The sequence below is a fragment of the Pristiophorus japonicus genome, chromosome 20 (assembly GCF_044704955.1).
Source record: "Pristiophorus japonicus isolate sPriJap1 chromosome 20, sPriJap1.hap1, whole genome shotgun sequence".
Taxonomy (NCBI): Eukaryota; Metazoa; Chordata; class Chondrichthyes; family Pristiophoridae; genus Pristiophorus; species Pristiophorus japonicus.
In genome coordinates, this window is record NC_091996.1 from 39,123,924 (window position 1) to 39,147,810 (window position 23,887).

The 23,887-nt window shown below is 45.8% G+C and overlaps 1 protein-coding gene across 3 annotated transcripts in view; it reads right to left on the bottom strand.

The window, feature by feature from the left end:
* stxbp1a (syntaxin binding protein 1a) overlaps positions 1 to 23,887 on the bottom strand; it is a 148,659-nt gene that overhangs the window by 56,479 nt on the left and 68,293 nt on the right. For all 3 annotated transcript variants that reach the window (XM_070862785.1, XM_070862784.1, XM_070862782.1), the window contains 2 exons: positions 4,721 to 4,770; positions 1,920 to 2,001 (listed from right to left, as the gene is read on the bottom strand). In XM_070862785.1, coding sequence (XP_070718886.1) covers positions 1,920 to 2,001; positions 4,721 to 4,770 — 132 coding nt within the window. The remainder of the gene's footprint in view (positions 1 to 1,919; positions 2,002 to 4,720; positions 4,771 to 23,887) is intronic.

The window sequence follows — 23,887 nt, forward strand, 5'->3', positions numbered from 1 at the left end:
TCGCACAACCTAGCTGCACTGCTTGAAGTACCACACGGACCTAAACTTCCTGCCAAGGAGAAAGCTTAACTCTATCATAGACAATCAAATAGAAGTCGGTATGTGTCTGCAAATGCTGACTATACTGTAATCTGCACAATTACATGAAGACCTTTTTGTTTAAATACATAGTTGTGGGTAGTGAAATGTATAAAAGTGCCTCGAAATATGTTTGCAATACAGCTCCTGGGGGCTTAACAGTTGAACAGAACAATGGACCTTTAAAAAAAAAACAACACAGCAATTTAGAAAATTCCTCTGTCCAGTTTTCGGTCCTGGTCTGTGTTGTGTGATGGAGAAATGTTCCCTGTAATACTGCAATTTTCCACCAGTAGGAGGAGAGCAGTTGCTTCTCTTCATACAGTGCTTTCTGACAGGAACATGCTGTGCGACAAAACTCACCACAGAATTACAACTCAACAAAATTGTATTTTTGGGGTGGTGTGTTGGTGCAGCCTGCAAGAGCATTCCTTGGCTGCAGGATCAAGGAGAATGAATCAAATACCTTTGAGTAAGGTGGAGCTCACACTGAAAAAATAACATCGTTAGAACATTACGCGCTACGTGGATGTGTCCTGCCCAGAGTGCATTTCAAAAATGAGAGCCAATGCTGCTTTAAAAAATCAACATTCCCACAGCAACACATGGCGAAACACAAGAATCTACTTCGAGCTAAATTTATTAAACTAAAAAAAATGTTAAATTTCCTTTTTTAAAATAATGAACTAAATTTACTTTTTTTAAAGTCCTTAAATTTATATTTTGACTGAACCATCTCCTCTATCCAAAAGGAGAAGACAGGCATATAATAGAGTAAACAGGAATGATCAAATAAGGAGAATAGGTTCTCAACGTGTCTGGGACGGGTTAATCCTATTAAGAGATTTCTGCCATGGGACTGTATATTTACTCTATCTGAAGGCAGACCTATATCGGCCTCAGAAGAGAATGAAAACTGGGAAAACAATGATTAAAATTCTCCCATGTAGGTCTTGCAATTACTTTCTCTTCATAATCATGAGTCTAAATTTTTTGTTGTGAACTCTGAATAATGTAGGTGTCATAGATCTTGTTCGGTTGGCTAAAGTGCTTTGATAATTAGTCAGTTTTGATTAACAATGATATTTGTATTGAAACAGAAGGAACTTGAATTTCTATAGCATCTTTCACAACCTCGGGATGGCCCAAAGCACTTTACAGCCAATGAAGTGCTATAATGTAGGAAACGCGGCAGCCAATGTACACACAGCAAGGTCTCACAAACAGTAATGTGATAATGACCAGATAATCTGTGTTAATGTTGATTGAGGGAGACATATTGGCTAAGACACTGGGTAGAACTCCCCTGCTCTTCAAGATAGTGTCATGGGATCTTTTACGTCTACCTGAGAGAGCAGGCGGTGCCTCGGTTTAAGTGTCTCATCCAAAAGATAACACCTTCAACATTGCAGCACTCCTTCAGTACTCCACAGGAGTATCAGTCTAGATTTGGTATCCAGGTCTCCAGATTGGGATTGGAACACACAACATCTGAATCAGAGCCGAGCATGCTACCACTAAGCCATGCTGACACCTAAAGGACTCTGCTTGTCCTGGGACTACCCGAAGCCCAGTGATGGTCAGTTTGTTGCTAAGTTGGTGAAGTATTTAAATAACACTGAACTCCACAGGACAGTTGTAAACTTTCAAGAAGGATGGCATACATCTAACTTTACAGGGTTTTTCAAAACCATTTTTGGGGATCCTCAAGATGAAGAAGTGCAACTTTGCACAGCAGTTGTGACTGTCAAGCTACCTTCATTAAAGCTGACTGAAAACAGCCTGGTTCCACTGCTAAGAACATCAACAATAACATAAAAGGAGTTGCCAAGATCACTCACTTGTGATGCCCTCGGTCATGATATCAGTCATCTTGCAACAGGACGACAGCATTCGCATGCTCAGCTGATCCACCACCAGCACCTAATGAAATGCACAAATGAAGTCATCAATATAGGCAGAAGCAGTACTGTACTCTTTGCAAGTACTCTATGCAGAGCTCCTTCACGGCAAACGAGCCAAAGGGGGGCAGAGGAAATGTTACAAGGATACCCTCAAAGCCTCCCTGATAAAGTGCAACATCCCCACTGACACCTGGGAGTCCCTGGCCAAAGACCGCCCTAAATGGAGGAAGTGCATCCGGGATGTCACTGAGCACCTCGAGTCTCATCGCCGAGAGCATGCAGAAACCAAGAGCAGGCAGCGGAAGGAGCGTGCGGCAAACCTGTCCCACCCACCCCTTCCCTCAATGACTATCTGTCCCACCTGTGACAGAGACTGTGGCTCATGTATTGGACTGTTCAGCCACCAAAGAACTTACTTCAGGAGTGGAAGCAGGTCTTCCTCGATTGTGAGGGACTGCCTATGATGATGATGACATTACCTAACAGGAAGACTCTGCCCTCCACATTAGCCACTGAGCTGCGTGTCAGCTTGGTTACTTCTGTCATTTTCAAATAAATGTTCAACATGTGGCGGGATATAACAATTTGCTTTATGAATGAAGACCTCACCCTCACACGCAGCAAAGCTAAAAGACAATTGGGAAGTTGTTATTCACAAGCGGAACACTTTGCAGCGTGCGTATGCGGCACTTGGGGCCTTTGGTAAATCTCCGTGCACCATGCATGAGTCAGCACCGGTCAGGCAAACGACCTGCTCCCAGGCCTCCGCCGCCGCTGCATTTAACGGGACACCGATGAGGTGCACAAGACCAGCATAACTCTCATAATATCGCTTAGTTCTGTCACTCACTTACAAAAGAGAGCACCACTTTTTTGACGTGCAGCAGCTACTGACAAGTTTTGAACACATTAGTCCGAATGCATTTATGAGATCTACTGCATGTAGAACAAGTGGAATCTGCAATATTCCATGGCCCAAGTAAAATGAGAGTTTGTTTTTAGAGATGCCTCCTTTGCACCTTGAAATCCAGCCCACGATCATGTGGTGTGGTCTCTTCTCTCTCACCCCATTTCTTGTGGGAAACAATTGTTAGATCTGCTTGCATCCAAGCAGAAAACATATCTTTCCTTTCATCAATCATTTTCTGGTTTCTCTTCTCACTTGGCTCATCCAAAAATAAGTACATTGAATGAGCAGCTCTTGCTCCCAGTTAATGATGAGAACATTTCTCGCCTTTTTCCCTGAATCCCTGCAGGATCACAAATTGGCCCAGAGCGGAGTTCCGGCCTTGATACAAGATCAGGCCCAATGTAGTGCTGGTCAGGAAATTAGCAATCCAACTTCACTTCTAAACCCCACGTGTCTCACTCTTCCATACTGCAAGACCACCACCCAGCTGCCCCCTTTGAAGGGTGCAATCCCCAAGTTTCTCTCGACTGTCCTCATAGCTCTTCTCTGTCCCTTTGCCGCGGCCACCAAATCTGGACATAGTCTTCAGGGTGCAGTCTGACCAGAACACTGCACGGTTTGGTCCGACTTGTATCCTGCTGTTTTGGCTATATTGTTCAGCATTCTATTTCTGTCACAAATTTTGATTAAAATGAAACATCAGAAAGCCAGGAATCACCTCTGCTCCCGATTCTCTGATCTGTGGTCCTACATACAAACATACAAAATGTCAAACAGGGAAAGACCAGCTAGTCCATCCAGCCTGTCTCATTAGACACTCCCTTTCCACCATGAGCAATGGAATCCCTGGTACAATCCCAATTAAAATCCCAATTACAGGTAAAATCTAGAAAGTTCCACTTTGACCAACCAAGCCAATCAAAACTACTCCAGGAACTGATTGACCATCATTTTTATATTACTTGGAGTCTATCACTTGATGTGAGCTCTACTCCAGCCAAAAGAGACACCTAATATCTAACTGAGTTCTAAATTTCTATAACTTACATTGTGACCAAAGTTCCACCAATTTTTTGGGGGGTGCACAGTCCCTTTACTGAGCTGCACAGCTCACTCAAAGTGCTGCGCATGCACAAAATGTCACATTGGAAAAGCTGCACGGGACCGGCAGACTAGAGGGAAGGTTCCCTGTGACCCCAGATCTTCCCCAAGCTCTATAAGTGAATTCATTTGTCACTGTGGACAATATTTAGTAACTTCTTTATTTTATAGATCCCAACAGCATCAACAGAGTGGGGCCAAAGGTTCCTCTGTCCCCAATTGCTGTCCCTGGCGTCTGTTCCTTGGATGGACGTACTACAACGCCCCTCGCCATCAATTAAATGGGAGCACCGCTGTGCAATTTGCAGGCCCTTTGGTGGCCACCACTAAGCCAGCAGAGACGTGATTGGCCGGGCCAGCAGCCCAAGGGCTTTTATTGTTGGGCCGATGCAAGAGTCCGCCGAAAGATTAAAATGGTGGCCCGGGGCACTAAAGGCCTCCCCTTTAAGGAACGCACCAGTGGCAGATGTCGCCAGCCTTATGGCCCGCGGGGCGTTAAGGGGTCAGTGAGCACGACGATGACGTCATCGGCGGTTGTGCATCAGCCTGGGAACACTAATCGCGGGGTGTGGCGCTGTTGGGACAGCTCCCCGGAGGCACTAGCACACCATTCCCCTGGGCGAAAACGCCATTGCGCCCCATCAGCACCCCCTGGAGGCACTAACGGGGCTATAAGAAGGGGCAAGTTTGACCCCAGTATATCACGATGAAATGGAAAGTTACATACCTTCCATTCTCCCTTCTTCTTCACCTTCTTGATGACGTCATTCATAATCTCTGCAATCAGAAAGCAATGTGTATTAATTTTCAAAACAACTACAAGAAAAATTCCCAAATATCAGCCCTCCGACATAGACACAATGGAGTAATTCTGACTTTTGGTGACAGTGTAAAACGGATGATAACGAATCAGCGGGCCGTTTCACATCTCTCCCAATTTTTATTTCCATTGAAGTAAAGTACATGTAAATTTTAGTCTCCAGTTCGATGACTAGATTTCTTTTTGTGGATTGTTTTACATCTGCAGCAAAATGTTGACAGTTAGTGTGTGATAAATGTGTGCAATCGTTTTATTTATATAACATCAGACCTTCCATGGGACTGTTCACAGTGAATCAGGTGATATCTGACTTTATAACAGGAGTGTTTTGCCAGCGTATTATTCTGCTGTTAAGGTGGCAGCCTGCCTTAAATTCCCTCAAAATCTAATTGTTGTAAAGTAAATACAGTCTCAGATTAATCAGATTTTGATTATTTAATGAGGGTACAATCAGATTTTCTATATCAGATGATGTCATCGCTGGTTGTGTGGCGGCTTGTGGCGATAACCACGGGGCATGGTGCTGCCGGGACAGTGCCTCTCAAAGTTCCGGGGCAATTTCCCGGGAGGCGGTAGCGCTCCCCACCCCCAGGGAAAAACTGCCTTGTGCCCCATTAGCGCCCCCTGGAGGGACTGCTCAAACAACAACTTGTATTTATATAGTGCCTTTAACGTAGTAAAACATCTCAGGCACTTCACAAGAGTTTTATAAGACAGAAAAATAAATTTGACACCGAGCCACATAGGAAGAAATTAGCGCAGAAAGAGGTAGGTTTTAAGGAGCGCTTTAAAGGAGGAAAGAGAGGTAGAGAGGCGGAGAGGTTTAGGCAGGGAGTTCCAGAGCTTGGGGCCCAGGCAACAGAAGGCACGGCCACCAATGGTTGAGTGATTATAATCAGGGAAGTTCAAGAGGACAGAATTAGAGGAGCACAGACATCTCGGAGGGTTGTGGGGCTGGAGGAGATTACAGAGATAGGGAGCGGCGAGGCCATGGAGGGATTTGTAAACAAGGATGAGAATTTTGAAATTGAGGTGTTGCTTAACCGGGAGCCAAAGTAGGTCAGTGAGCACAGGGGTGATGGGTGAGCGGGACTCGGTGCGAGTTAGGACACGGGGCAGCGAGCACAGGGGGTGATGGGTGAATGAGACGGTGCAAGTTAAGACACGGATCAGCGAGCACAGGGGGTGATGGGTGAGCGGGACTCGGTGTGAGTTAGGGCACGGGGCAGCAAGCACAAGGGGTAATGGGTGAGTGGGATTCGGTGCGAGTTAGGACACGGGTCAGTGAGCACAGGGGGTGATTGGTGAATGGGACTTGGTGCGAGTTAGGACACGGGGCAGCGAGCACAGGGGGTGATGGGTGAGCGGGACTTGGTGCGAGTTAGGACACAGGCTGCCACAACTATAACAATATCAAGATGAAACGCTTCAATATAAATGCTCAGTGAAGGCAAAATACAGGAGGCTGTGAGAATGGAGAGATTGCATTCCCGAGTTTTAAAGCAAGTTCACTTCAGATTGTGCAATGTCCAGTTCTTATTTTCACTTGTGCAGTTTCCGGTCTGTTGGGCAATCTCTGCCGAGCAATAGTTGGGACACAGCAATTCACGGACAGCATCTGGGCTAGGGAGGGGAAAATTCTGAGAGGGTTCCAGCCCCTGGCAATTGTCCTATGGCTACAGTTGTTAATTGTGTTTGCATGAACTTTGGATGATCTATGATACACTGCAGATGCTCACTAAGTTCACATATAAAGAAAGAAAGATCTGCATTTCTATAGCACCTATCACTTCAAAAATACTTCATTGGCTGTAAAGCGCTTTGAGACATCCAGTGGTTGTGAAAAGGCACTATATCAATCCAAGTCTTTCTTTCTTTTTCACAACCTCAGAACGTCTCAAAGCACGTTACAATCAATGAATACTTTTGAAGTGTAGGCATTGTTGTAATGTGGGAAACGCGGCAGCTAATTTGTGCGCAGCAAGCTCCCACGGTAATGTGATCGTGACCAGATAATCCGTTTTTAGTGATGTTGGTTGAGGAATAAATATTGGCCACGACACCAGGGTTAACTCCACTGTTCTTCTTCGAAATATTGCGATGGGATCTTTTACGTAGACCTGAGAGGGCAAACGTCTCACCCGAAAGACAGCACCTCCAGCAGTGCAGCACTCCCCAAGTACTGCTCTGGGAACATCAGCCTAGATTTTGTGCTCGCCTTTGGAATGGGAATTGGACCCACAATGTTTAGGACTCAGATGTGAGAGTGCTGCCAATCGAGCCATGGCTGACACTCAGTGAAAAATGGCAATTGGGTGTGAGTTACAGGAAGGCTGGCTACCACCAAGGGCTACCACGGCTTTGGCGGGAATTCAAAATCTATAAACAAGAATTTGACCCTGCTGGTTCAAGATATTCAGCAACCCGAGTTCTAGAAACATGGAAACATAGAAAATAGGTGCAGTAGTAGGCCATTCGGCCCTTCGAGCCTGCACCACCATTCAATAAGATCATGGCTGACCATTCACCTCAGTACCCCTTTCCTGCTTTCGCTCCATACCCCTTGATTCCTTTAGCCATAAGTGAATGAACTGGCATCAACAACTTTCTGTGGTAGAGAATTCCACAGGTTCACAATTCTCTAACTGAAGAAGTTTCGCCTCATCTCGGTCCTAAATGGCTTCCCCCTTATCCCTGGTTCTGGACTTCCCCAACATCGGGAACATACTTCCTGCATCTAACCTGTTCAATCCTGTCAGAATTTTATATGTTTCTATGAGATCCCCTCTCATTCTTCCAAATTCCAGTGAATATATGCCTAATCGATCCAATCTTTCTTCACATGTCAGTCCTGCCATCATGGGAATCAGTCCGGTGAACCTTCGCTGCATTCCCTCAATAGCAAGGATGTCCTTCCTCAGATCAGGAGACCAAAACTGCACACAATATTCAAGGTGTGGCCTCACCAAGGCCCTGTACAACTGCAGTAAGACCTCCTGCTCCTATACTCAAATCCTCTCGCTATGAAGGCCAACATGCCATTTGCCTTCTTCACCGCTTGCTTTACCTGCATGCCAACTTTCAATGACTGATGTACTATGACACCCAGGTCTCGTTGCACCTCCCCTTTTCCTAATCTGTCACCATTCAGATAATATTCTGCCTTCCTGTTTTTGCCACCAAAGTGGATAACCTCACATCTATCCACATTATACTGCATCTGCCATGCATTTGCCCACTCACCTAACCTGTCCAATTCAACCTGCAGCCTCTTAGCATCCTCCTCACAGCTCACACTGCCACCCAGCTTAGTGTCATCTGCAAACTTGGAGATATTACATTCAATTCTTTTGTCTAAATTACTAATGTATATAGTAAATAGCTGGAGTCCCAGCACTGAACCTTGCAGTACCCCACTAGTCACTGCCGGCCATTCTGAAAAGGACCCGTTTATTCCCACTCTTTGCTTCCTGTCTGCCAACCAGTTCTCTGTCCACGTCAGTACATAACCCCCAATACCATGTGCCTTAATTTTGCACACTAATCTCTTGTGTGGGACCTTATCAAAAGTCTTTTGAAAGTCTAAATACACCACATCCACTGGTTCTCCCTTATCCGCTCTACGAGTTACATCCTCAAAAAATTCTAGAAGATTTGTCAAGCATGATTTCCCTTTCATAAATCCATGCTGACTTGGACCGATCCTGTCACTGCTTTCCAAATGCGCTGCTGTTACATCTTTAATAATTAATTCCATCATTTTCCCTACTACTGATGTCTATAGAACATCACCAAATGATGTAACTTGGATCCAACAGCTCAGGGGTCACCATGCAGGGGTCACCATGTAGGGGTCACCGTGCAGGGGTCACTGTGCCGGGGTCACCATGCTGGGGTCACCATGCAGGGGTCACCATGCAGAGGTCACCATGCAGGGGTCACCATGCAGATGTCACCATGCAGATGTCACCTTGCAGGGGTCACCATGCAGAGGTCACCATGCAGGGGTCACCATGCAGGGTCACCATGCAGGGGTCACCATGCAGGGGTCACCATGCAGGGTCACCATGCAGGGGTTACCATGCAGAGGTCACCATGCAGAGGTCACTATGCAGGGTCACCATGTAGTCCTCGGATATATGTCAGGCTCTGGTTGACATGTCACAATTTGCAAAACTGTTCAGCTTTTCAAATAAGTCTTGATCTTCAGCTTGGGATGAGGCAGTGTTTTTTTACTGTTACTGATGAGAAATGAGAAAGCTTGACAGATTGTTTTGCAGAATGCCAAGGAAAACCAAGTAATTTCCTGAGTTGGGTCACAAAAATATTTTGATGGTATGTACAACATCCAAGAACTAAGTTCAAAGGAAGGACATGTCCCATAGGGTGGTGTGAGCTCGTGCTAACAGCTTTATCAACTCACAAGCCACAATCTTGGCTTCTTTCTCCCCATTCTGAGTGTCCACCATAAGTGACACACCGTCAATAAAAGCAAGGGGGAGGTGGCTGGCGGGGGGGAGGTGGGGTGGGAGAGGTGATGGGGGGCGGGGAGAGGTGGTGGGGAGCGGGGGCAGGTGTTTGGGGGCGGGAAGGCGGGGCGGGGGGGTGTGAGTGGGTGGTTAGCTGAACAGCTGCATCTCTACAATTGCAATGATGTCAAACAAATGTGACCCAATGATTTCTGCAGCATAATGAAGTGTTTTGGAACAATCTGTGCCATTGCATTGTAGTGTTTGGCAAACAACAGGAAAAAAGAGGTCTGAGAAATAGCTTTTCATAAAAGCAGTGCCCCTTCAAATAATAGGAAAATCTAAATTGATCTTTTCAACTTGGACCTCAAATGGCACTCCTGCCGTGTGAAACTGAGCATACCTCGTGAAAATCTGGCTGTACGTCCCAGATATAAAGTTGGGATACTGTGTGTCCCAGCCATAGAAATTCATCATAAACTGCTCATTGATTCCGAGCTGCTTAACACTTGCCAGAATTCTGTACATCGTCATTCCCATGTGCATATTCTTCTAGAACTCTAGACCTAGACCTTAAATAACGGTGCAATGGTATAGCATTTTCAAGTGCTTTACAACAACATGGTTTATTGAAATTGAACCAGTAAAGTGCAAGTAACTAATAAACCAGAATGCATGCAGACATTGCCAGCAGAAGTGGATACCTGACCAGTGCCCTCACCAATGGCCAGTACTAGATCTCTATATAAATGCAACTTCTTTCTCACTTTCTTTCTTTCATCAAAATGTATGAATCTGTTACTGTTAAAACGTAGTTTTATATAATACAATGTTTTAATTAACAGTTCTAGCTTTTTGACTGAGGACAGATGTTGGTGTAAACACTAAGGAGCGATCTCTCTCTGTTATTCATCCCAGGTATACCAAATTTTGATGATCTTATTTTTATATTTCAAATAACAGGTTAGGAGGTGGTTCCTGTGCACACTGTAGAGTTTAACTCTTTCACTACGTTCAGGACACTAGTTATGAAATCATAGAATCATAGAATACTACAGCACAGAAGGAGGCATTTGGCCTATCGGGTCTGTGCCAGCTCTGTCGAACATAAATCCAGTTAGTCCCACTCCCCCACTCTTTCCCCATATCCCTGCATTTGTTTTCCTTCAATTATTTATCCATTTCCCGTTGGAAGGCTACTATTGAATCTGTATCCACCATCCTATTATGATGCGTAAAGAAGTTTTCCCTCATGTCGCCTCTGGTTCTTTTGCCAATCACCTAAAATCCGTGCCCTCTGATTATCGACCCTTCAGCCATTGGAAACAATTAAGGCACGTTAACTTCCTGTCTGATATGTTAACACATTTGTTAACCAGGTAACAGGTTCAACTGCCACAGACAGGAACACTGGCATAAATGCATTAATGAATGCACTAAACAGAGCACACACAACTTGTATTTATATAGCGCCTTTAAACATAGTGAAACGTCCCAAGGCACTTCACAGGGGTATTATGAGATAAAGAATTTGACACCGAGCCACAGAAGGAGAAATTAGGGCAGGTAACCAAAAGCTTGGTCAAAGAGGTAGGTTTTAAGGAGCGTCTTGAAGGAGGAAAGAGAGGTAGAGAGATGGAGAGATTTAGGCAGGGAGTTCCAGAGCTTAGAGCCGAGGCAACAGAAGGCACGGCCAACAATTGCACTTCAAAAAAAAAATCCAAACTTAAAGAATTGCATGAAACTTCCATTTCCTGCATTTTCAGTTGGAAATATTTAAGCTTGATAATGCATATTTATGTGCTCTTAACTCGCTCCAAAACTTTGCCTAAAAACAATGGTGTCACCAATGGTTGAGTGATTATAATCAGGGATGCTTAGGAGGGCAGAATTAGAGGAGTGCAGACACCTCAGGGAGTTTTGGGGCTGGAGGAGATTATAGAGATAGGGAGGGGCGAGGCCGTGGAGGGATTTGAAAACAAGGATGAGCGTTTTGAAATCGAGGCGCTGCTTAACTGGGAGCCAAAGTAGGTCAGTGAACACAGGGATGATAGAAACATAGAAACATAGGAACATAGGTGCAAGAGCAGGCCATTCAGCCCTTCTAGCCTGCACCGCCATTCAATGAGTTCATGGCTGAACATGAAACTTCAGTACCCCATTCCTGCTTTCTCGCCATAACCCTTGATCCCCCGAGTAGTAAGGACTTCATCTAACTCCCTTTTGAATATATTTAGTGAATTGGCCTCAACTACTTTCTGTGGTAGAGAATTCCACAGGTTCACCACTCTCTGGGTGAAGAAGTTTCTCCTCATCTCGGTCCTAAATGGCTTACCCCTTATCCTCAGACTGTGACCCCTGGTTCTGGACTTCCCCAACATTGGGAACATTCTTCCTGCATCTAACCTGTCTAAACCCGTCAGAATTTTAAACGTTTCCATGAGGTCCCCTCTCATTCTTCTGAACTCCAGTGAATACAAGCCCAGTTGATCCAGTCTTTCTTGATAGGTCAATCCCGCCATCCCGGGAATCAGTCTGATGAATCTTCGCTGCACTCCCTCAATAGCAAGAATGTCCTTCCTCAAGTTAGGAGACCAAAACTGTACACAATACTCCAGGTGTGGCCTCACCAAGACCCTGTACAACTGTAGCAACACCTCCCTGCCCCTGTATTCAAATCCCCTCGCTATGAAGGCCAACATGCCATTTGCTTTCTTAATCGCCTGCTGTACCTGCATGCTAACCTTCAATGACTGATGTACCATGACACCCAGGTCTCGTTGCACCTCCCCTTTTCCTAATCTGTCACCATTCAGATAATAGTCTGTCTCTCTGTTTTTACCACCAAAGTGGATAACCTCACATTTATCCACATTATACTTCATCTGCCATGCATTTGCCCACTCACCTAACCTATCCAAGTATCTCTGCAGCCTAATAGCATCCTCCTCGCAGCTCACACTGCCACCCAACTTAGTGTCATCCGCAAATTTGGAGATACTGCATTTAATCCCCTCGTCTAAATCATTAATGTACAATGTAAACAGCTGGGGGCCCAGCACAGAACCTTGCGGCACCCCACTAGTCACTGCCTGCCATTCTGAAAAGTACCCGTTTACTCCTACTCTTTGCTTCCTGTCTGACAACCAGTTCTCAATCCACGTCAGCACACTACCCCCAATCCCATGTGCTTTAACTTTGCACATTAATCTCTTGTGTGGGATCTTGTCGAAAGCCTTCTGAAAGTCCAAATATACCACATCAACTGGTTCTCCTTTGTCCACTTTACTGGAAACATCCTCAAAAAATTCCAGAAGATTTGTCAAGCATGATTTCCCTTTCACAAATCCATGCTGACTTGGACCTATCATGTCACCATTTTCCAGATGCACTGCTATGACATCCTTAATAATTGATTCCATCATTTTACCCACTACTGAGGTCAGGCTGACCGGTCTATAATTCCCTGTTTTCTCTCTCCCTCCTTTTTTAAAAAGTGGGGTTACATTGGCTACCCTCCACTCCATAGGAACTGATCCAGAGTCAATGGAATGTTGAAAAATGACTGTCAATGCATCCGCTATTTCCAAGGCCACCTCCTTAAGTACTCTGGGATGCAGTCCATCAGGCCCTGGGGATTTATCGGCCTTCAATCCCATCAATTTCCCCAACACAATTTCCCAACTAGTAAAGATTTCCCTCAGTTCCTCCTCCTTACTAGACCCTCTGACCCCTTTTATATCCGGAAGGTTGTTTGTATCCTCCTTAGTGAATACCGAACCAAAGTACTTGTTCAATTGGTCTGCCATTTCTTTGTTCCCCGTTATGACTTCCCCTGATTCTGACTGCAGGGGACCTACGTTTGTCTTTACTAACCTTTTTTTCTTTACATACCTATAGAAACTTTTGCAATCTGCCTTAATGTTCCCTGCAAGCTTCTTCTCGTACTCCATTTTCCCTGCCCTAATCAAACCCTTTGTCCTCCTCTGCTGAGTTCTAAATTTCTCCCAGTCCCCAGGTTCGCTGCTATTTCTGGCCAATTTGTATGCCACTTCCTTGGCTTTAATACTATCCCTGATTTCCCTTGATAGCCACGGTTGAGCCACCTTCCCTTTTTTATTTTTACGCCAGATAGGAATGTACAATTGTTGTCGTTCATCCATGCGGTCTCTAAATGTCTGCCATTGCCCATCCACAGTCAACCCCCTAAGTATCATTCGCCAATCTATCCTAGCCAATTCACGCCTCATACCTTCAAAGTTACCCTTCTTTAAGTTCTGGACCATGGTCTCTGAATTAACTGTTTCATTCTCCATCCTAATGCAGAATTCCACCATATTATGGTCACTCTTCCCCAAGGGGCCTCGCACAATGAGATTGCTAATTAATCCTCTCTCATTACACAACACCCAGTCTAAGATGGCCTCCCCCCTAGTTGGTTCCTCAACATATTGGTCGAGAAAACCATCCCTTATGCACTCCAGGAAATCCTCCTCCACTGTATTGCTTCCAGTTTGGCTAGCCCAATCTATGTGCATATTAAAGTCACCCGTTATAACTGCTACACCTTTATTGCATGCACCCCTAATTTCCTGTTTGATGCCCTCCCCAACATCCCTATTACTGTTTGGAGGTCTGTACACAACTCCCACTAACGTTTTTTGCCCTTTGGTGTTCTGCAGCTCTACCCATATAGATTCCACATCATCCAAGCTGATGTCTTTCCTAATTGTTGCATTAATCTCCTCTTTAACCAGCAATGCTACCCCACCTCCTTTTCCTTTTATTCTATCCTTCCTGAATGTTGAATACCCCTGAATGTTGAGTTCCCAGCCCTGATCATCCTGGAGCCACGTCTCCGTAATCCCAATCACATCATATTTGTTACCATCTATTTGCACAATTAATTCATCCACCTTATTGCGGATACTCCTTGCATTAAGACACAAAGCCTTCAGGCTTCTTTTTTTAACACCCTTTGTCCTTTTAGAATTTTGCTGTACAGTGGTCCTTTTTGTTCTTTGCCTTGGGTTTCTCTGCCCTCCACTTTTCCTCATCTCCTTTCTGTCTTTTGCTTTTGCCTCCTTTTTGTTTCCCTCTGTCTCCCTGCATTGGTTCCCATCCCCCTGCCATATTAGTTTAAATCCTTCCCAACAGCACTAGCAAACACTCCCCCTAGGACATTGGTTCCGGTCCTGTCCGGTTTGTACTGGTCCCACCTCCCCCAGAACCGGTCCCAATGCCCCAGGAATTTGAATCCCTCCCTGCTGCACCACTGCTCAAGCCACGTATTCATGATGGGCGAGCGGGACTTAATGCGAGTGAGGGCACAGGCAGCCGAGTTTTGGATTACCTCTAGTTTACGTAGGGAGAACGTGGGAGGCCAGCCAGGAGTGCTTTGGAATAGTCAAGTCTAGAGGTGATGAAGGTATTGATGAGGGCTTCAGCAGTGGATGAGCTGAGGCAAGGGCAGAGATGGGCGATGTTACGGAGGTGGAAATAGGCAGCCTTATTTATGACACACAGAAAATGAATCTATGTACAACTTCTATTATCCCACTGTTTAATCTCAGAATGCATGCTAGGAAGCAATTGTAAAATCCCCTTTTATTAATGTACGTCCCAGATATAAAGTTGGGATATTGTGTGTCGCAGCCATAGAAATTCATCATAAACTGCTCATTGATTCCGAGAGTTCTGCATTGTGACACTTATGAACCTTATCAAGGGATTTTTTAAAAATTCCAACTGTTAAATAATTCCAGAAGTCCATTCCATGTGTCAATTGTTCTTTCTGCAGAAATGGGAAAAGGAAGAAATGGACCCTTAGAATAATCATGGCTGAGTGGGATACAGGGGCAAACATTAGCAGCACACCAGAGCTGAGGACCCAATGGACTTCATCAAAGGACAGGGTCAGTACCACTCTGTCATACTTGCCCACATCCAAATCAAATAGGAAACCACACTGAAAAATTACTTTTCAGTGTAAAAGAAAAGAATGACTTTACTCCCGCAGGATGCTCCACGGTGCCTTACAGCCAATTAAGTGCTTTTGAAGTGTAGTCACTGGTGCAATGTAAGAGACGCAGCAGCCAGTTTGCGCACAGCAAGCTCCAACAAACAGCAATGGGATAATGACCAGATATTGTGGGTTTTTTTCGTAATATTGATAGGGGGCCAAATATTGGCCTGCCTTTCTTCAAAATGGTGCCATGGAATCTCTTACATCCACCTGAGAGGGCAGACAGGGCCTTGACTTAATGTCTTATTTGAAAGACGGCACCTTTGACAGTGCAGCACTCCCACTGCACTGCACTGGGAGTGTCAGCCTAGATTTTTGTGCTCAAGTCCCTGGAGTGGGACTTAGAACCCACAACTTTCTGACCCAGAGGCGAGAGTGCCACCCACTGAGCCACAGCTGACCTAATAGGGTATGCTCAGTGTATTACTAATATATCCTGCAGATTGTGGAACTAATTTGTGGCTTGTGTATTAAGCAGTTGTACAAATTATGGGGTCAATTTTCCCCGGTGATATCCGCCATTTTTGTGGCTCGCGCCGTTTTTTTTTGTCTAAATTTAAAAATCCAAGTTTCCTCAAAGATTGTGCGCCAGCGTAACTCAGTTACGATTTTTTTAGGATCGTTTTTTTGTGACATAGCGGGTGTAACCTGATGTCTGCGCCAGTTTTTCACAATTATGCAAGTTTGGCCAACTTACATTTTTCCTCAGATGGTGTATGTGACACTCCCAAAAAACCTTCTGGGCACTTAAACACCAACGCACATCAAAAAATCGGTGCAGAAAGACGCCATTGTTTTTAAGCGGAGTTTTGGAGGGAGTCAATAACACATAAATATGCATCTACATGCTTAAATCTTTCCAACTGAAAACTCATAAAATGGAAGTTTATTGTAATTCTTTAAGTTTGGATTTTTTTTGAAGTGCCGCGCCACCGCCCACCGTCTCCAAACTGGGCTCGAGGGTCGGAGCGTCAGCCGGCAGAATCGGTCCCTCGCCCGGACACATGGGCTCTAGACTCGGATTGAAAAGAGCGGGGTGGGGGGATGGAAGCCGAACTGAAGGGATGAGAACCCTTACACTATGCCACCATGCAGCAAGCAGCATCAAATGAAGCCGGGGGGGTTTCCCGGTCTAAGCAAGCCTATTGCGCCTGCTCAGACCTGGGTGTGGTCCATACTGGGGCGTCGACCTTGGGGAGAGAGACAACAAAGAACCTTGTCCTGCCTGCTGTTTTGAGCTTCTTGCAAAGGTACAATTTAATCATGGAGGCAATTCTGACAGTGCCATACCTCCAGCAAGCCTTCTGCATGATGGTGCTGCGAAGGAGACAACTGATTCAACGTCATCGCATGAGGAACCTTAGAGCACATAGCATGATGGGCAGGAGGCCTTACCCACGTCGGGTATATCGAGACAGGCCTTCGTAACTGCACCTGAGTGATGCAGACTGTGCGAGAAGGCTGCGTTTCCGCAAAGAACTTGTAACCGAGATCTGTGAGTTAGTAAAAGCAGACCTGCACCCTAGAAGCATCAGGAGGACTGCTTTGTCAGTTGAAGTGAAGGTTACAGCTGCACTTTCATTCTATGCAACTGGATCATTCCAAGTCACAACTGGGGATGTGTGCACTATTTCTCATCATGCAACACATATCTGCATTTGGCAGGTGACTGCTGCACTATATGCCCGGAGGAATGACTACATAAAGTTCCCCATGACCATCCAGGCAATGCGTGACAGGGCTGTGGGCTTCGCCAGGATTGCTGGCTTCCCAAAGGTACAGGGCTGCATTGATTGTACCCACATCGCCTTGCGAGCACCTTTGGAAGATTCGGAGATGTACAGGAAAAGAAAAGGCTTCCACTCCGTTAATGTGCAACTCGTGTTTGACGACATGCATCGCATCATGTCAGTTGATGCGAGATACCCTGGGAGCACCCATGATGTGTTCATCCTTCGTGAGAACTTTATATCTGCCATGTTTCAGCAGCAGCCAGAAGGGCAGAGCTGGCTGCTGGGAGACAAAGGGTACGGCCTCGCCACCTGACTCACGATGCCCCTACACGTAACCCGAACGGAAGCTGACCGGGAATACAACATGTCGCACATTGTGATGCGCAGCATAATGGAGAGGACCATTGGCGTCTTGAAGCAGCGTTTCCGATGCCTGGACCATTCCGGAGGCTACTTGCTGTTCTCCCCTGAGATTGTCGGTCAGTTCACTGTTGTGTGCTGCATGCTGCATAACTTAGCCATCATGAGGCAGCAGCAGCTGGTATTAGAAGACTCACCTGAGGTGAGAGTGGCTGATGATGAGGAAGAAGATGCAGATGAAGAGGAGGAGGTGGAGGAGGAGGAAGCCATGCAACTACCTGAACCCGGAGCACGACGGTGGAGGAGGGCGGGCCGTCGTGCCCCTTTAATGATTGCTCGAGCCTTGCGCCAGCAGCTCATCCGTGAACGCTCTGCTGCCTGAAGGCTCAGCGACAACTATTCCACATGGACCATGTTTACTGTTTGGACCTGTTCCATAATGTTGTGTTGTGTTAATGGAAATAATTCAGTTATAATTTAAAATATATTTTATTCAAAAGTTTAACAAATATTTGTTTGTACTTAACTTAACTTTAATAAAAATATTCTTGTATCAAACTTTAAAGTTTTCAGTTAAGATCACTTAAAAACTTTAAGATCACTTACAAACTTTTAAACTTGTAAATTTACATAACTTACAAAAAACTTTTCATTTGAGAACAATAATAACACCAGCAGCAAAGAAAGGCTGCACCCATCTCTCCTCCACCTTATTCTCAGACCGCCCGCTGCACTTGGTCTTGGTGACTCCACCACTGCCCGCAGGCGGTGGCACAGCGTTTCTCGGGTTGGTACCAAGCTTATTCTTTCGAACATCTCAGGTAATGCGCACTTCTTGATGGGGGGCGTGGACAGGCAGTAATGTGGAAGATCCGGCTTGGGCCTCTTCAGAGGCTGGTCTGGGGATTGGAGTGGGAGTGGCAGTTGATTCTGTCAATGGACACGGGGTCTGGGCGTGTTCCCTTGCTGCAGCAGCTAACTCCAACATTCCCTCCCTCATGTGCCCCTACAGTGTCTCAACTACCTGCAACATTCCCTCCCTCATGTTCACCGACATTGTATCCGTTGCCTGAGACATTCCCTCCCTCATGTTCCTGGACAGCGTTCCCATTTCTCGTGAGAGTGTTGTTACTTCTCCCAACAGTCTCAGTACCTCATTACCCACACCATTAATGGTGTCCAGGACTGATCGGGTAAGGTCAATGATCTCTGCTCTCATTGCCATCATCTGAACCACATCTGTTAGAACCTGCACCTCCGCAGAGTGCTGTTGAGCTCTCCTTCCCCTCCTCACCCTGAGTGTGGCTCACTGCATCCCACTGGGACCCACACCCCCAGACGGTGGGAAACCATGGAATGTCCCAACAACACTCGTACCACTCAGGGAAGGGTCTGGTACCTCAATGGGCGGCACATTCACTTTCTCCAAAGTGAGTACAGCAGTGAGGGCTTCATCTATCCCTCTGCCTCTCACCCCCATGCTCTTGGTCTGGAAGGTGTGATTGGAAGATGTTCTCCTCTTCAGGCTTGTCCGCTTCTGAATCTTCTTCTGCATCGTCAGGTTTGGCCTCAAGTTCTGCAAAATATAACAGAACAGACAAATGGTTAGCAGTAGAGGAGGGGGCAGGGTGGGTGGCATGAGTTGGCTCACACAGCGCAGGCAGCAGGCTGATTTGAAGGACCATGATGAATGATAACACATTGCATCAACCAAAGCGTAGCTGACGGAGACATCTCCATGAACCGAAGCATGGCTAGCCCGCACAGTACTTAACATTTAGCAAAGCCAGGCTGTGGAATTTGCAGGACTTACCCTCTCTCTCGAGTGTGGACCCAGTGGTGGTTGCTTTTCTCCAGGCAGGACCCATCAAAGCAGAAACCCTCTCTTCCAAGGGTGTGAGTGAGTGCAGATTTGCCGGGCCTCCTCCTGTTCGAGTTCTTTCCCGTTTATTATGTGCCACCTTCCTCTGCAAAAATGAAAATGTAACTTTTTTGAGAGGGTGTCTTTCTGCTGGATGGGACATATACAGATTGTCACATTTACAATTGCAATTCCATTGAATAATTGAAAATATTACTTACAATAACTACTTGACCAAGGTCCTGCCACTTCTTTTTGCACTGGCCTCCAGACCTCGGGGTGGTCACCATTGCACAGTAATCTTCTGCAAGTTGGTTCCAGCGTTTCTTCATTTCTTTTGGTGAAACTTTTATGTGACCTCTGTTGGTGTCCAGCTCATGCCATCTGGCCTCAATCACAGTAACTAGTGCCTCCACTTCATCCTGTGAGAAATTCTTGGTCCTTGAGCCGTGTTGGGGGGGTGGGGGGCATTGTGTTTTCGGTGCAGACATTAGGCTCCAACACCCCCCCCCCCCCCCCCCCCACCCAAAGCTAAAGCACAGGCTGCGTGGCGCCAATTTCAAGAAATAGAAAGGGATTAACTTGTTACTTATTCTTTTGGAGTAGTTGGGGCCAGAAAAAATGGACGTAATTCTGGCAAAATGCCAAAAAACGGCATTGGGGAAAATTGAGCCCATTGCCTGGCATAATGCTCAATTTTTCTTTTTTTAATTATCTTAGACTTTACAATATGAACTTGCACTGTTGGACTATCTGTTGGTTACATGGCTAAGATGCATTGTTCACTCAATACACTGAAGTACCACTACAGTGATGCAAAGTTCTTGTAGATTGCTCCAATGCATTGTGTTGTACAATGTTGGCTTGCAAGCGTTTCACTTAGATGTCCTGGCCCATTGTAACTCCCAATCTCAACTGTGCTGCTTTGAGTGCCTGAATACTTAGCCACAGGCAAGGGGCGAGGGAAATATTCACCCAAAGCCCAGTCCCACCATCTTTAACACAGCGCTACACTGGCAAAGGTTTATGACCTGTCCTCTTTGTCAGAGGCTTTTGAAGGGCAGGAAGCAGAAATGTTTGAGAATGTGGAACAAAAGCAGGAAAAGCTGGGAAGATCAGTGGAGAGAAGGGATAAGTTAACATTTCGAGTGTGCATCCTTCGTCAAAACTGAGAGCCTTTGAAAATGTTAGTCATTAAAATGGTATTCAGGAGCCTGGAAACATAGAAAAACATAGAAAGTAGGTGCCATTCGGTCCTTCGAGCCTGCACCACCATTCATTATTATCATGGCTGATGGAACAGTTGTGGTGGGGCAGCAGCTTTCCTGCAAACTCCATGGTCAGATTGGAATTATTTCAATTATGTGCCAAATTAATTTCTACCTGTTGACAGAGCGCTGAGCACTTCAGTGACGTATGCCTTGCCCTTATATATGTTCTGTAAGCTTCTGACTCAATGTTTGCCGGCTGCTCACGTGAAAAGGAAATGCAACAGCTGGCCTTGTAATTAACCTTATCGTCTATTCCAAAAGATCTGACTATCCTGTCAGCATCAGCAACTATGCTTCCATTCCAGCTCAGAGTTGGACATTTTTACTTGCAAATGTTTTTACAATGTAGCAAATAACGGAGTTGCTTCATAAATAGTTTTAATTGCTGATGGTAAATGAACAATGATTATCCCATGCCCTTGTCAATGGCATTGTACACTTTTTTTAAGTAGTCATTGTGACAAAAATGTTGTATTTTTGTCTAGTTTTAGTTAGTGGCTGTCCCTTTAAGTCCAGTTACTATACATAAGCACTTTATGTATCGTAACTTTAAAAGAAAACCGACCACAGTTCAGTCCCTTGTATGAAATCTGTGCTGAAATATTTGTACCTTCAACACCAGGGGCTCAATTTTCCACAGTGATTTGCGCTGCTTTTTTTGGCCTGTTAAAAAATACAAGTTTCCCCAATCAATGTGCACCAGCGTAACTCAGTTAGTTACAGTTTTTTTAGGTTTGTTTTTTTTGTGACATTGAGGGTGTAATTTGCCACCTGTGCCAATTCTGGTCATTTAAGCAAGTTTGGCCAGCTCCGATTTGCTCCAATTCTTCTTAGGCCGACGTATGTGGCCTCTGTGGAAAAACCTTCTGGTGAGTTAAGAAAATCGGCGCAGGTAAGTAACTCAGCGCAGCAGAGGCAGTTCCACAGGTCGGACAGCAGGAGCAGAGGGGTGAGAGAGAGTGGGAGGGGGGGGAAGGGAAGCCTTTCGGGCAGAGTTAGGAGCGGGGACCAGGAGGGGGAGGCCATTTGGCCTGGGATAGGTGCTGGGACCAGGAGGGGGGAGGCTATTTGGCCTGGGATAGGAGCGGGGACCAGGAGGTGGGAGGCTATTCGGCCTGGGATAGGAGCGGGGACCGGGAGGGGGGAGGCTATTTGGCCTGGGATAGGTGTGGGGACCGGGAGGGGGGAGGCTATTCGGCCTGGGATAGGTGTGGGGACCAGGAGAGGGAGGCCATTCGGCCTGGGATAGGAGAGGGGACCAAGAGATGGAGGCCATTCGGCCTGGGATAGGAGCAGGGACCAGGAGATGGAGAGGGAGGCTATTTGGCCAGGGATAGGAGTGGGGACCGGGACCGGCACCGGGAGGAGGGGGGAAGGGGGTGATAGACTTTGTCATTACACTTTAAGTTAAGTTGTAAGGTAAGTTGCTGCAATGTGCAATGTACTTGTGCAGGTTGCTGTGAGCTGGCTGTAAGTGTCACTTTGCAGCCTCAGCCCGCATTGTGTCCCTGGTTACCGTGGCAACCCGATCATTTTGGCACAGATCAAGGCTCCATCCCCAAAAATAAACGACAGGCTAGGCGCCGCCAAAATGAAGAATTCAAACGGGGAAACTTGATTGATTTTTTGGTGTGTACTTGGGCCCCCAAAAAACGGGCGTAACTCTTCAAGTATGCCAAAAAACAGCTTTTGGGAAAATTGAGCCCAAAATTTCTGACACAGTCAGACTAGCAGCATCCGTTAGAGCGCCTGTACCAAAAATCAAGTCTACCTGAAATCTCCCCACCAGGATGAGAACTCACCTTCAGTACTTGCTATCTTAAACAATGATATCTAACATATATGTTAGTCAATAGGTTGCCCTAGATTTGGCGGAAGGCTTTCTCTGGTATCCTTTTAAACTTTGCTATATAGTCTACTCTATTTAGTTTGCAATTTTATAATGTTATTTTTATTAATTCCTGGGATGCCAGCATTTATTGCCCATCCCTAATTGTCCATTGAGAAGGTGGTGGTGAGCCACCTTCTTGAACTGCTGCAGTCCATGTGGTGAAGGTGCTCCCACAGTGCTGTTAGGGAGGGAGTTCCCAGGATTGTGACCCAGATTGAAAGCATGCAAAAAATACCTCCTATCCTGTGTTATTGGAATGACTTAAATCATACTATTGGAGAACAAAAAGTGAGTTTGAATTGACAGGAGTGGGCTGCAGTGAATTTTTGTAAGTGTAAACAAGATTGCTGATCCCCAGTACTCTTCGGTAATGCAGGCCGAGGTAGGTTGATAATTGCTCTACACTGAGTTAGGTAACCTCAGCCAAGAGTTGCATTGTTGACATTATAACCCCTGGCCAAGGGAGGTAAACAATCTACTCCCAATCACTCCCCACTGAATCTGTGTGTGAATAAACATCGGGATGTAGAAGCATTGGCACTTGGCTGTCATGTCTCTCATTACTGAATAGCTAAGTCTCAATCACAACCATCTGGACACGCCAGCAGAGGACTGAAAGAATGAAAGAAAGGAAGACGTGTAGTGCCTTTCAAGACCACCAGACATCCCAAAGCGCTTTACAGCCAATGAAATACTTTTGAAGTGTAGTCACTGTTGTAATGTGGGAAACACCGCAGCTAATTTGCGCACAGCAAGCTCCCACAAACAGCAATGTGATAATGACCAGATAATCTGCTTTCGTGATGTTGGTTAAGGGATAAATATTGGCCAGGTGATAACACGGGGATAACTCCCCTGCTCTTCTACGAAATAGTACCATGGGACTTTTTGTCTCAACCTGAGAGGGTAGACAGGGCCTCTGAATGATGGCATCTCCGCCAGTGCAGCACTCCCTATTCACTCGAGGTTAGAAGAATGAGAGGGGATCTCATTGAAACGTATAAAATTCTGACTGGTTGGATAGACTGGATGTGGGGAGGATGTTTCCCCTGACTGGGAAGTCTACAACAAGGGGTCACAGTCTCAGGATACAGGGTAGGAAATTTAGGACCGAGATGAGGAGAAAGTTCTTCACTCAGAGGGTGGTGAACCTGTGGAATTCTCTACCATAGAAGGCTGTGGAGGCCAAGTCACTGAATATATTTAAGAAGGAGATAGATAGATTTCTAGACACAAAAGGGAATATGGTGTTGAGATAGAGGATCAGCCATGATCATATTGAATGGCGGTGCAGGCCTACTACTGCTCCTATTTTCTATGTTTCAGCCTAGATTTTTGCATTCAAGTCCTAGAGTGGGACTTGAATCCACAACTTTATGACTCAGATGTGAGTGTGCTACCACTGACACTGACTGCTGAGGTCCATGGAACTCTGGGATTTTGAATAACTGCATTTTAGGAGAC